Source organism: Grammomys surdaster, unplaced genomic scaffold, assembly GCF_004785775.1.
Source record: "Grammomys surdaster isolate TR1022 unplaced genomic scaffold, NIH_TR_1.0 126176, whole genome shotgun sequence".
Taxonomy (NCBI): Eukaryota; Metazoa; Chordata; class Mammalia; order Rodentia; family Muridae; genus Grammomys; species Grammomys surdaster.
In genome coordinates, this window is record NW_021620983.1 from 5,216,654 (window position 1) to 5,229,306 (window position 12,653).

At 42.0% G+C, this 12,653-nt stretch overlaps 1 protein-coding gene across 4 annotated transcripts in view; it reads left to right on the plus strand.

Annotated features, from left to right (window-relative positions):
* The first annotated feature begins 1,685 nt into the window (after window positions 1-1,685).
* The window catches only part of Sox5 (SRY-box 5), a 370,611-nt gene continuing 359,643 nt past the window's right edge, over window positions 1,686-12,653 (plus strand). For 3 of the 4 annotated variants that reach the window (XM_028757583.1, XM_028757585.1, XM_028757586.1), the window contains exon 1: window positions 1,717-1,800. In XM_028757583.1, coding sequence (XP_028613416.1) covers window positions 1,763-1,800 — 38 coding nt within the window. In that variant the 5' untranslated portion in view covers window positions 1,717-1,762. Of the gene's footprint in view, window positions 1,801-12,653 lie in introns of all 4 variants that reach the window. The other variant, XM_028757584.1, reaches the window with a different exon arrangement.

The window sequence follows — 12,653 nt, forward strand, 5'->3', positions numbered from 1 at the left end:
CTTAATGTTATCCAGCTGCGAAATAAAAGAGACTGGGAGGGGAAGGTGGAAGGAGTGGAGGGGGGTTAGTGGGGTGGGGGGAGCCTGTGGAAAAGCACAGAGAGTCTGGCTTTTATTTTTATTTTTTTTTTAAGTGAGTTCAGTGCCAGCCTGGACATTGGGTGTGCGGACTATTGAGCCATTGTCTCTCCCATTTCCAGAGTAGCCCCCAGTTAATCACTTCGGCTTTGAAGGGAATTTCCTCGTGGAATTCTCCACAGAAAATCTAATCAACTGACCTGCCCTCTCAACAATGGAAGGCTTTTTTTCCCTCTCTCTCCCTTATTGGGGCGGGCTCTGTAATGTAGCCTTTTGTGCACAATGAACCCTCCCAGTAGGAGTGGAGAGCATGTGTGTGTGTGACTGACTGTGTGTGTAGAAAGCGTACTATCTTGTGTTGGTGAGTGTGTGCTTACTCCGTTGCCAGATGCTGCCGTGCATGGGGACAGCCACCATCCCCTTGTGCCTGTGTAGGTGCCTCTGTCATTCCATGTCAAAGGTACATTACCTGATTACCTTCCTCGCCTGCCAGATTTTTATCTAGATAATTGAACTGCTTTGGAGACTGTGCCTTGCCAGCCAGTTTAGGATTTGGAGAGCCAGAGTTTGCCCAGCTTATCTGTGCCTGCCTGGACGGAGGAAATTAAAGAGACCCAGGGCTGGGGGGCACACCGGCACTGACCAGCCTGAGCTCCCCAGCCATCGGGAGCAGGACACTGGACTGGTCAGGCCATCTTCTGGTTGGGGTTTGAGATTTTCCTGCGCTCCTGCATGCTGTGTCTGGCATGCAGATACCTGCTCTCCTCCACGCCTGGTTTCTGGAGTTTGAAGCTACAGAAACTTTGCCTGGGTTGCCAGGACATTCAGAGCACTTTGTGGAAAGCGAGCTAGCACTGAGCCCGACAGAGTGAGTGACAGCCTGTTTACAGGTTTCCTTGAAGGGGCCTCTGCTATATTTCAATCTGTCAAAGTTGCTTTTCTTCCCTTAGAACAATGCCTGATTGTTGTGTGTGAGTGAGTGAGTGTGTCTGTGTGTGTGTGTGCGTGCGTGCGTGCGTGCGCGAGCACACCCATGCTTGTGTGTTTCCGTGTGCGCTTGGAGAGAGGGGGGGGGGGAGTAAGGAATAACAATTCTTTGTGTAAAAATGCTGTGACTAATGTGTAATCATTTTGCTTAATTAGTTAATACTCACAGTTTGATTGGGGCTCCGTTATCACAAAGTTATTTTTTAATCAGCCCCAAATGTATTTTGCACAATGATACTGGTGGTGGTGGTGTGCTTGCATGTGTGTGTGTGTGTGTGTGTGTGTGTGTTGACTTTTATTATTTAGAGGAGAGAGAGAGAGAGAGAGCATGGGAGACTAGTTGACTTCTATCATTCAGTGATGTCCAGGAGAGAGAATTAAGAGGAAAGGACGGGCGCCCGGAGGTTGTCTAATGCCTAGCAGTCGGAGTGTGCGGCTGTGCAGAGGGGGAGTCGCCAGACCGCTGCTGGAAGTGTACTACCCCTTTAAGAGAATGGTCAAGGAGTCCTAGGAGAGAGAGAGAGAGGGGGGGAAGGGGGAGGGGGAGAGGGGGAGGGAGAAAGGGAGAGGGGGAGAGAGAGTGAGAAGAGACAGAAAGAGAATCCATTGGTTTAGAAGGTTTGGACTGACTTGACAGGTTCAGTTGGAGCCGATCATAGGTGGCCGCCGTGACAAAGGGAAATTGTGCTTTTCCAGCATGCTTACTGACCCTGATTTACCTCAGGAGTTTGAAAGGTGAGTACTGTTTGTTTTTTTTTCCCCCCTAATATACTGAAGTGCAAACTCTTCCATTTCACAGTAGTCTGTGAATCCAGTGGAAGATGCCTCCCCCAGATTGTGTGCGTTGTTAACGCAGCTTTGAGCTCTTGGGTCTCTGCAGCCTTGGGAGCTGATTTCTGTTGTGGTTGCCCGGACCAAATTGAACTGATTTGCAAAGTCTCCTCCGAGCTTACTGCTAATGTTTTTAGGTTGCGTCGGATCACAGGCAGGAAATTAAATGAACATTAAGCATCTCTCTCTCCTCATCCCCCCCCCCCCCTTTGCTGCTGCTTCCTTCCTCTGTGAGGTTCCCACTTTCTGCCTTCATTGATCCCCCGCACACCTTTTGTAGACTGCTAGCGTATTCAGGATCTCTTTCTCCTATAATTTCTGAAGTGACACAAGGCTTCAGCGGTGGTTAAAGCGGAGGCTGTTAAATTCCTGTTTGATCCTTCTGTTAAACTTTGGAAACTGCTCCGAAAAGCAGGACCTTTTGTTGATATGGGAGAGCCGGGCTGTTGCTTCCCTCCCTCCACCCCAAAAGAAAATTTAACATCACAGTTAAATATTAGTAGATGGTTCTGGAGGTGTCTGAAGAGGGGAAGAAGGGAACAAACAAGGCACCCCCCTTTTTAAGTTTAGTGGCTACTTTTGTGCTCACTGTCTTAGCTGAATTTTGATAATCTACACTTTCCTCTGAGCCCTGGGAGGGAGTCAGTGTATCTTTAATTAGTTGTTCCTATTTACGTATGTGCAGTTCCCTTCCATTTGATGTTGCTGCAAGTAGCATGGGGGCTTTTAAAGAATTTTAGCCCTCCTCATGTCCCTGTAATTATACATTACAATTTTTAACTTTGAGTTCTTATCCTCGTGTAAGTTCAAATTTTTTTGAACTATAAATAGATTTTTGTTTGCCATTAAAAAGAATTCAAACTTCGTATTCTGTATGGTGAATTAAAAAAAAAAAGCTAAAAAAAGCCAGGATGCAAGATACCCAGGGTTTTTTCATTTTCATGCAAGCTATACCTTCTGTATAAACATTTGTTGTATCTGACTATGCAATGCAAGCTAGGTGCTAGACCAGCTGGTTAAAAATATGCTAAGTCAAGCTGTTCATCACTCAAATGCCTGAATTTGATATGAAAAGACGAAAAAAGAAAGGACAAAGATTAAAACATTTTAGAACTGAAGCCACGGGAGAGAAAAAGTGTGGAGAGGAAAACAAGCCTTAGATATGGTCACATTTTTAGAGAAGCCACTGTCTGACCAGGGGAGAAAGTAAAATGTGTAATGTGTGTGTGGTGACACCGCCTCTCTCCGTCTCCCTTGCCTCTTAATTAAGAAGGTGGATCTATCGGAACAGTTTTGAATTAATTTTTCCAAAGTATTGCATATTAACTCTTCTAACTAGTTAGTTTTCCTTTGCAAACACAGTCTTGTTTCTCTGTGGATAAGGAAGTTGTTCACATTGAAACATATTATTGCCTAATGTAGCAATTTGTTAATTGATCAGAGTAAGTTTCCCAACATGTGCAGATGAATACATCAATGATAATTTTTCTTAATTCTAATTATGTTATTATTATTATTTATTATTATTATTTGCAAATAAAACTCTGTCTGATTTGTAACCTGTTAGCAGATTGTTCTTATAAAGAGGCGGTTACATATTAACAGGCACCACCTACTCCTCCATATAGGCAAGCTGCCTGCTGGGAACTTTATTTGTATTTTTCAATTATCTTTTTTTAAGCCAAACTTTTTCCTTTAATTCCCTAATGCTCAAATCTGTTAACATTGTTTTGTTTCTGCTCCTGGTAAGGTTTTTAATGTTCTTTTGGTATGATCCAGGGCATACATTTTTAGCTGGATAATTAAATAAGCCACTGACAATCAACTAGCTTGTTCAGATGTGCATTCTGCGTGGAAAATTAGCAGTTAAAATAATTTTGAAAAACGTCAGACATTATAATATTTTAAATAATTTACCGTGAGGTTGAAATTGGCAATACCTCCTAAAACCCCAGCATATCATGACAGTTTGTTTCCACTGCCTCTCCCCATTTGTCTATTGTCACTTAAACAGATATATCATGCAGATAGATGCAGTGTCGACTAGTGAAGCTCTCTAAAGAGAGACTAGATAATGATGCTAACATATATAAATAATCAGGATGCGGGTTGCTTTTTTTATTTTTCCTTCTCAGTTATTTGCAACTTTTGTTGAATAAGTAGGTCATTTCTATTGACTTAAATTATATCCTATTTGGCTCACCTGATATCAAAGAGTTCTTCATTCAAACTGATTTAGACTTTGAAAAGAATTCCTAATGTCTTTATGAATGGGAAATTAGGTGTAGTGGACAGAAGTTGCTCAGGCATCACTGCAGCCTTAGGTGATTCATACTGCTAATGTCTTACATGTCCTCTCTTACTTATTTATTATTATTCTTTTATGGTACGCTATTTGAAACTTTCAAGAAATATTCAAAACTTCCAGGCCAGCTTGACGCTTTAGATTCAGGATGACGAGCGTCAGTGTTCCCAGCCACAGGAAGGGGCAGGCTCAACAGTCCGGACTGCTAGTCCACAGTTGTTAAATAGCTAAGTAGGCAACAGTTTCATTGTCTATGAGGATGGTCAAGAGATAAATGGCAGTGGATTTCAGAACTAGAAGGATTGTACCTCCCACTTGTGCTGCTCTGCAGTTTCCTGCAGGGCTGACTGCCTACTGAAGGATGCTTCTCAGGTGGGGATGGCCAGGCAGTGCGTGTCCCAGAGGATGATCAATAAAACAAACCTCCGTGTCTCAAAATTTACATGAACCTCAAATGGCAGCATGTTCTAAGTATTGGGAGTAGCATTGCTAGCTCTCCTGAGAGGTCTTTGAGGCGGTCACAGTCCTTCCATTTAACTCAGAGTTAAAGAATGAAATATTGTGACTTCAGGGTTTTGTTGTTGTTGCTGTTGGTTTTTAATTCAAGAATGTCAGCTGTGTCCTAATATTTAAATATGTAAAATATTTGCTTTATATTGTGGTGTGACTCTCCTGCTGCTGAAGGAGAAATAATCATCTCTGATACTGTCACTGACACAGCTGTCAACCTCTTTAATTTGTGTTCGTCTTATTTCTAATATGATCATTTCATGACTAAGCTACTTGTAACCGTCTTCAGTTACGGAACTGTAAAATTTCACTTAAGGAAATAAAAGTCTTTTAAAAATCTATCTATCTATCTATCTATCTATCTATCTATCTATCTATCTATCTATCTCTATATATATTAGAAAGTCTGCTCATATCCAGGAAGGAAAAGAAAAGTTAGGGCTGAAGAAGGAAGTGTGTTAAGCTCAGAGGCTCATGAAGTTGCATGCTTTTCTCAAAATGGGTTCTGATAGCAGCCTATTTCCAAATGTTGAAGGGAATGCTGGAGGGTCTAGACATGATGCAAAAGAAAAAAAAAGTCAACTCCACTGGGCACTTTCCATTCCTATCAGATGTCTTTATGGTCAGCCCTATGAAGGAAATCATCTTTATCTCATTAGAGAACTCTCAATGTTATTCAGAAGCAGGGAACACCCTTTTGGGTTTGTGAAAACCACTTTGCAGAACTGCCATGAGAAACTACTAGCTGGGTATAAGGATATCCCTCACAATATTGATATTTTATAGTTAGCTGATCTCCCACCCCCCAATAAGATTTTTTTTAATGTTGGCATTTATTCTGTGTAGTTGGAGACTTAAAAAAAAAAGAATTTATTATGCTCCCAAGGAAGAAGTACATTCACAGTACCAGGTAATGTCTAGGTGGGTGGGAATTTTAAAAAAGGTCCCTATCTCCTTTCTGTCACTTCATGGTAATTGTAAGCCCTTAAGCCTAATGATCTGTTTGCAGTGTGTTCCAATGCCTACTTCAGTCATTTTACTTAGCGTTTACTTACTACTACTTCCTGAAGGAAAAAAAAAAAAACCCGCACTCATCAATCATTGCAGATTGTAATCGCCAGTGCCATAATTTGCGAGCTACCTGAGCTGGCACCTTGCTCTGGAATGCAGCTCGCACGAAGTCGTGTTTAAAACACACTCCTGTCCCATACCCCATTCTGTCTTTAGACTTGGTGGGAGTCTGGCTGATGATCAGGGACAATGCAAGGTTCACTGCCGGGTAGCACGATGGCCAGGTCAGGGGACAGCAGGTGGGAGAGATGGAAAGGTGTGTGGCTGTTGATTACAGGTTGATCCGAGTTTCTGTGCCTCAAATACCAGAAGCTGTAAGAAAGTGTGCTGTCTGTTCTTGGAAAGCTTGTAACCAAGATTTGCATGAGCATCGTAGATCAGAGGCAGATGCAAAAACCTGTCTGGTTTTGAGCATCTCACCCTTCCTAGAGTTGGGGGCTGTGTCACATGCATTCTGTTCAGGACACACTCACAGAGCAACATCCCCAAGGGATGTCTTCTTTTTATTGTCTTCTCTTCCCATCTCCATCCTCCCACCTCCTAAGGTGTATGTTGTGTCACACAGGTGTGTGCTGGGTTCTGAACACAACCCCGTTATAGACTACTTTAAGTGGTGTAACTGGTGGGTGCTGTTTACTTCGTGTTTACTTTATTTGCATCTTAGCAAGGTTAACCAATACCAGGGGCCATAAAGGGACGTAGGCCAAGCTCCCAGTTCTTCTCTGCTAACTCAGTATGTTCCATCTCTGAGACAGGGGGATGGCAGTCATCTTAAAAGATGCTCAGTGATGTACCAATGCGTAAGTGGCGTGCCTCTTAATCGAAACATGTTTACGGTTAAGAAATTCATGGAGATCTTTCAAAGCCTCCCTTAATTCTGTTCTCGATGGCTTAGCCCCTCGTGGCGGCATCCTCGGCCATGTGGCATGTAAAACTCAAAGGCCGTGTAGATGAAACAGATCAAGAGGTATTGCTAGAGCAAGAGGAGAGAGAAGAAAGAAAACCACTAAAGACTAAATGTTCAGAGTCTGTTTAGGTTTGCATCTGGAGAACGCCTTCTATTCCTTCATGTGGAATTTGCAAGGGTCCTTTCCTCCTGTCTGATTCTGAGTTCTGCCCTGCAGCCTGGAAGCTGCTTTGCCTTTTCTTTGGTGCCATCTCCCTTTCTTTTGACTTACTAGCTGAGAGTTCCCCATCTCCTCTGGAGATCCTGTGGCTGGTGTATGGTGCTGCTTGTCCAATAGGGGGGTGTGCGTTTCTCCACACCAGTGTCCTTTTCTCTTGGAGGCTGACAGCGAAACCTCAGCAACACTGCCAGCCTTTGCCAGCCTGAGGAGTCGCAGCTTCCAACTTGCTCCCAGCTCTTGCGCCTGCTTTGTGGTATTGTATTCTGCACCTTGGGCTGCCGGGAAGGACAAGACGGAGGCAAGATTTAGAAGGATTCTGGTGAGAACTATTTCAGAGGGATATGGCATTTTAAAAGAATTGTAGTAAACAAACAGAATTGCAGCGTCAACAAAGATAATTAGCATAAACAATGTCGTTTTAGGACAGGTGGTTTTAAAAAAAACAAACAAAACAAAACAAAAAGCCCAAATATGAACCCAGTTTGAATTCTGCCAATTTGGAACCATTGAACCTTAATCTCAGGAGCACTAACCAGGTTTGTTGATAAACTTGTTAAAATGTATCATTTCTGTTTCTTTTGTATCATTTTTCCGGTCATTGTGCCCTTTTGTCAACCAGCTTGAAAGTAATTAATCTATTACAAGGTAGTTTAAGGACCTTTATATTCGTAAAACATGACAGAAGCAAAAGGAAAAAGAAGAGCCTCTGGGTGTTTATAGACAGTTCAGGTCAGTCGTGGAGCCTGCAGTGAGTTCCGGCTGCAGCTTGACTCCTTGAATCCCGCATCTCCAAACCTCTCTCCTTCACTCTTTGATCTAAGTATCATTTGGATAATTCAGCTCTGCTGTGATATTGATACATTTGTCATTGTCTCGTTATTCTGAGTTGCTGCAACTCTTTTCTCTGTCTCTGGCTCTGGCTCGTCAGTGGGTGAATGCATGTGTTTCTCCAGGCTGCCTCTTCTTGCTGCTTTCCTCTGTAACTTGGGGAAGGGGGCATGGCAGGGACTCCAGGACTCCAGTACTATGGGGCTGCTAGTCACTGTGAGCCGCATTGTCTGACCCTACTACGCTGTCACTATGAATTTAAATCTGCAGTCGCTCAGCTTATTACTAAATGACGTTTTTTGTAATGCCTTGCATGGAAATGTTTTGACTTAAATGAAATGTGGAGTGTGGGTGAACGAAAAGCTGTTTATTTTTCCTGTGTTAAGGATGAAAAGTTCTTTATCAGAGTTAAGAGATTTTTACCCCCTCCTCTCACGTTCTCTGGGAGAAGGAAGACCTGGGGTTCCAAATATGCTTCTCTGGTAGTCTGGTGGCCCTTCTCCTTGTGGAAGCTGAACTAGGAGCATTTGTGAATGAGTTTTGGTTTCTTGGAGTTATAAAAATATGTGTAAACTAGTAAACCGTGTCTCATTCATGTGCTGTGGAGATTTCTCGTACTTTATGGACAAAAATAATTTGGCTACTAACGAATTAGGGCTACCTGCCAGTCTCGCTTCGTACTGTAGGTAAGAGGAGCGCTTGGGAGAAGAGCTGCTGGCAGCCACCCGGGGAAAGTTTCACGTGTGGTCGTGTTTCTATTTCTGCCCTTCACATCTCTGAAAGAATGTGTGTTTTAGAAAAGAAAATGTTCAAACACGGCAGAGACGCTTTTTCTTACGCAGGCGTGTGTAGAGGCACCGGGCTCTCCCTCACTGCAGAGGTACCTGGATGCCACTTGTCTTACTTACTGCGCCTGCTCATCTCTGTGTTCTTTATCACACTGAGACCTCCGAGTCAGATACAGTCAGAATAGATACACGGGAAGACGTGAACTTGAGGACAGAGAGTATTCTCTAAAAGCCTCCTGCACTGGAAGGTGTGACGTCGGCAGGGTGGTAGAGACAGGTCAGGTAGAGCTGTGAGCAGCTGGGGAGTTTGAGGTCATGAGGCTGTGCCTTCTCATCTGGGATTTCAGGAACAGGGTTAAGAAAAGACATGAAAGGGTTAACCTGCTTTGTCTGTCTTTTTGAATATTTTTTTTTAATTTTTGATTTTTTTAAATTTCTATTTGTGAAACCAGAGGGAAAGGAGACAGACAAGCGAATTGAGTTTTATTGGTACATTTTTTAAATTGAAATTTATTTCAAAATTGGTAGTCAGTGTGGACTTAGGAGGGAGTGACAAAAGGATGCTAAGCTCTCTGAGAGTGACTCTTGCATATTCTCTGTTGAAATCTCATTTTAATAATAATGATTATTATCATTCTCTCTATATATGATTAAAGGAATTCCAATGGGGTAAAGACACAGGCACTGGAAATGGTATGTTTTATAAGAAAGCAGGGAGTGAGAAGGTGCTACCCTGTGGCCCTGATTTTTTTTATCCCCCAGTAATATATATACCTTGACAAAGTTCTAGATCATGCATGCTCTAATTGTGGAGCTGAAACAATTGTTTGTTTGCTACAATTCTTCCTCTAGTGTATTTACTCTGTGCCAGGGTCTGTTGGGCAAGAGTCTACAAAGTCCATGACTGTCTCTTATTTTTTTTTTCTCACTCCTGTCCTGGTACCCCCCCCACTCCTGTTGTTTTGTTTTCCCTTTTAGAATATTTTCTATTGTGTTTCATAATATGTTTGAAGAAGGATTGCAAGGAGAGGTCACCTAAAGTCGAGGTTAGCAACTCAGTATTACACTCTAGTCTCCTTAAGCTACACTGCTCCCATTACCTAGGAGAGGGAGGAACGGACCTGTGGTCAGACTCTTCTGGCTCTGTTAACCCAGAGGTTCAACTTCGATCCTCTGTTGACCGTAACTCAGCATACAGTATCTGACCGTCGTGTATGTGACCGTCGTCCCATCACGGCATGAAGGAATCTTGACTAGGCAAAGTACCGATCGCCAGAACACCTGGGAATGAATGAGGCAGAGATGAAATGAGTTTTGCTTCTAAGAGTGAAATTCCCATTTCCCTATTTCCTAAGCAGAGCTGAATTTGTGAATTGTTTCTAGATCCTGGAGGATTATGGGATAAATGTCTTGGTAGGGTATTGTTTTTTTAAAAACGTAGAATTACTGGAAAATAAAATAAAATGGATCTGATTTGACTGACAAACAGTTTAAGAACGTGTAACATTTTAAAAGCATTCCTCTAGGGGAATAGAAACAGATCCAAGAGACACAGAGGGCAGTTTAGAGACCTGTATGGTGAAAGACAGTATTTATACCTTTATGAGGGGATTAAGACAGATTGAGAAGTGCCTTGGAGTTGAAGGGTTATTTGAGGAAATACTGTCATTATTCCCATATCCCAAGATTTGAATTAAGAGATGCCCTTAAACTTACTAGGCAGTTGACAGCTTGAACAAGTCCCACTCCATTCTGATGCAGCAGTTTGGGGAAGACTACCCTGAGAGGAAGAGATTCTTCCTAGAATATAAACAAGACTGCTTCTTGTTTCTCTTACAATTGAAGATCTCACGGCAGGCACACCCCAGACATAGACTGTCACTCTAGCTTTAACAACCCGAAGGTGGTGCCATGGGATCTGGGAAGTGGACATTTAAACTGAAGAGGTGAGGAGGACTGAGGTGTGCTTCTGTAACACTTGGGGACAGTTGAGATTTCCTGTTCAGATAATAAGAAAGTTAAAGTTAGAGGCCCAGTGTATACATAACAGTATTTTGTCCACTTTAAGTATCAGCCCCTCCAAAAAATAGAAGTCTTTTCTCTAGTTTGGCAAAGGGTTTCATTTATCTCCCTCTTTGATGATATTTGGTATATAGTGTAGAAGACAGTTAGTCATTCGACATGACATCTTGAGTTTTCCATTTTTCTCAAACGGAGGCCTCCTGGATCCTTTAATGTGTACTAGTGCTATAGCCTAAGATGTCTCAAAAAAATCTCTCCACTCCAAAATTTTGTCATCTCGAGATATATTTGAAAGGTTCTCAGCTCCTGACACCAGTGGTCAAAATTCTTACATTTATTCTCTTGTTTGAAGATGGAGTATGTGTCATAGCCAGCGTTTTGATGTGTGGAATCACAATGGTTGACTTGTCAGTTAGACACCATTGTACAGATGCAAGTCACCATGTTATATCTCATCTAAGTGCTGTGTATGGCTCTCATTTAGAGTAGAGTGACAGATATCTTTATGAATTATATCAAATACGTGAAAACGTCTAATTCATATTTTTATATGCATCAAACTCTCAAGTGCTTTAGGTCACTCACTCCTGCCAATTGTAAATATCATAAAGATAATTATTACATGTGTGGTGAGCAGAACAAAATATGCCGGGGGATCCTGGGAAGACACGGGCAGGAGATAGTGGCCTAGATGCTGACCATGTATTCATAAGCTAAAGGAATCAATAATAAGATTAGATATTCACACAGAGGTACAGGAAATACAGGTCTTTGTACAGGTAAATAAAACACTGAGCTTCAAGGGGGCATGATAAAGGAAGATTAAGAGCAAGTAACTAGAGGGGGAACTTCAAGTGTTCCTCCAACTGAATGAAATTGCTGTCAGCACCGACACCAGGCTAGCCAACAGCACAGGCTAGCCAACAGTACAGGCTAGCCAACAGCATGTGTATCACTTGATGCTCAGGGATTTCAGGAAGAGAGATGGTAAAAGCTCTCTGACAAGCAGGGTTCTAATCACCGAAGGAAGAGTTATCACAAACTTGGTCCATCTTAGGGGATGAGCTTTCTGTATTGTTAATAATTTACGTTTGGTAGATTGCATGCTGGTTGGTTAAAAACACCATTTGAAGGGAATTACATGTGTAATTCTACCATTGGAAGCATCATCTCTGATATCTAGTTAGGGGCCTTTTGTATTGTTCCTACCTTGAGAATACGTTGTTGATCGTGAACGTGTGGAACGAGTTAAGTTTTAAGCATAGAGTCATATATTTCAGATAATGTAAGAATCGCCTGTCAACAAATTATTTCTTTGCTTAATGGTCACAGTACTTTTTAATACTGCTTTGCATCTAGGAGAATATGAGTGTTAATCTCTCATTCCCTTTGTGAAGATGTAAAAGTTATTAGAAAGCCAACTTATAAAGAAACCTATGAAAGCAAAACTACATTTAATACCATGACCAAAGAAAAATGTGCAAATATCCTCCTCTTAAAGCAGGGAGGCCGTCTGTACGGGGTACTGCTGGTCTCCTTGCTGCTAATGCATCTGATGGCCTAGCATTTAGTTATATACAAGGTTGGCATATGTTCCTGTTTCTAAATCGGGAATTAAAACACTGCGATGCACGGATCCTTCAATCCCTTGGGTTTCAGCATCTATGAAATGGGCTTAAAAATCACTATCAAAGTATCTACCCTACCTTCTAAGGAATCTTGCTTACACTGACAAGACTTTAGGAAAACGTCTGGGTGTCTCTAAATGCAGTCCGTTGAATTCATATCTTTAAAAGTGAACTTACTATCTGAAAAATGATCAGTAATCTGGACATTAATAAATTTTTCTTTCTCTCTCTTTTTTTTTTGTGATAAAGATGCCTTAAAACTACTTTCCCACAAATGATTTCTGTAAGGAACTGGCTGGCCAATGCCTCACCCTTACTGTTCATATAATTGCCATTCTTGAAACCCTTCTAAGTATAGATCCCAGTAACTTACGTGCCAACCCCTCCACTCTGATTTCAGTTATATCTCTTCACTACTAATAACCGAACAGCAGAAACACGCTTTGCCACATTTTGCGTGCAGGAAATCTGATACACT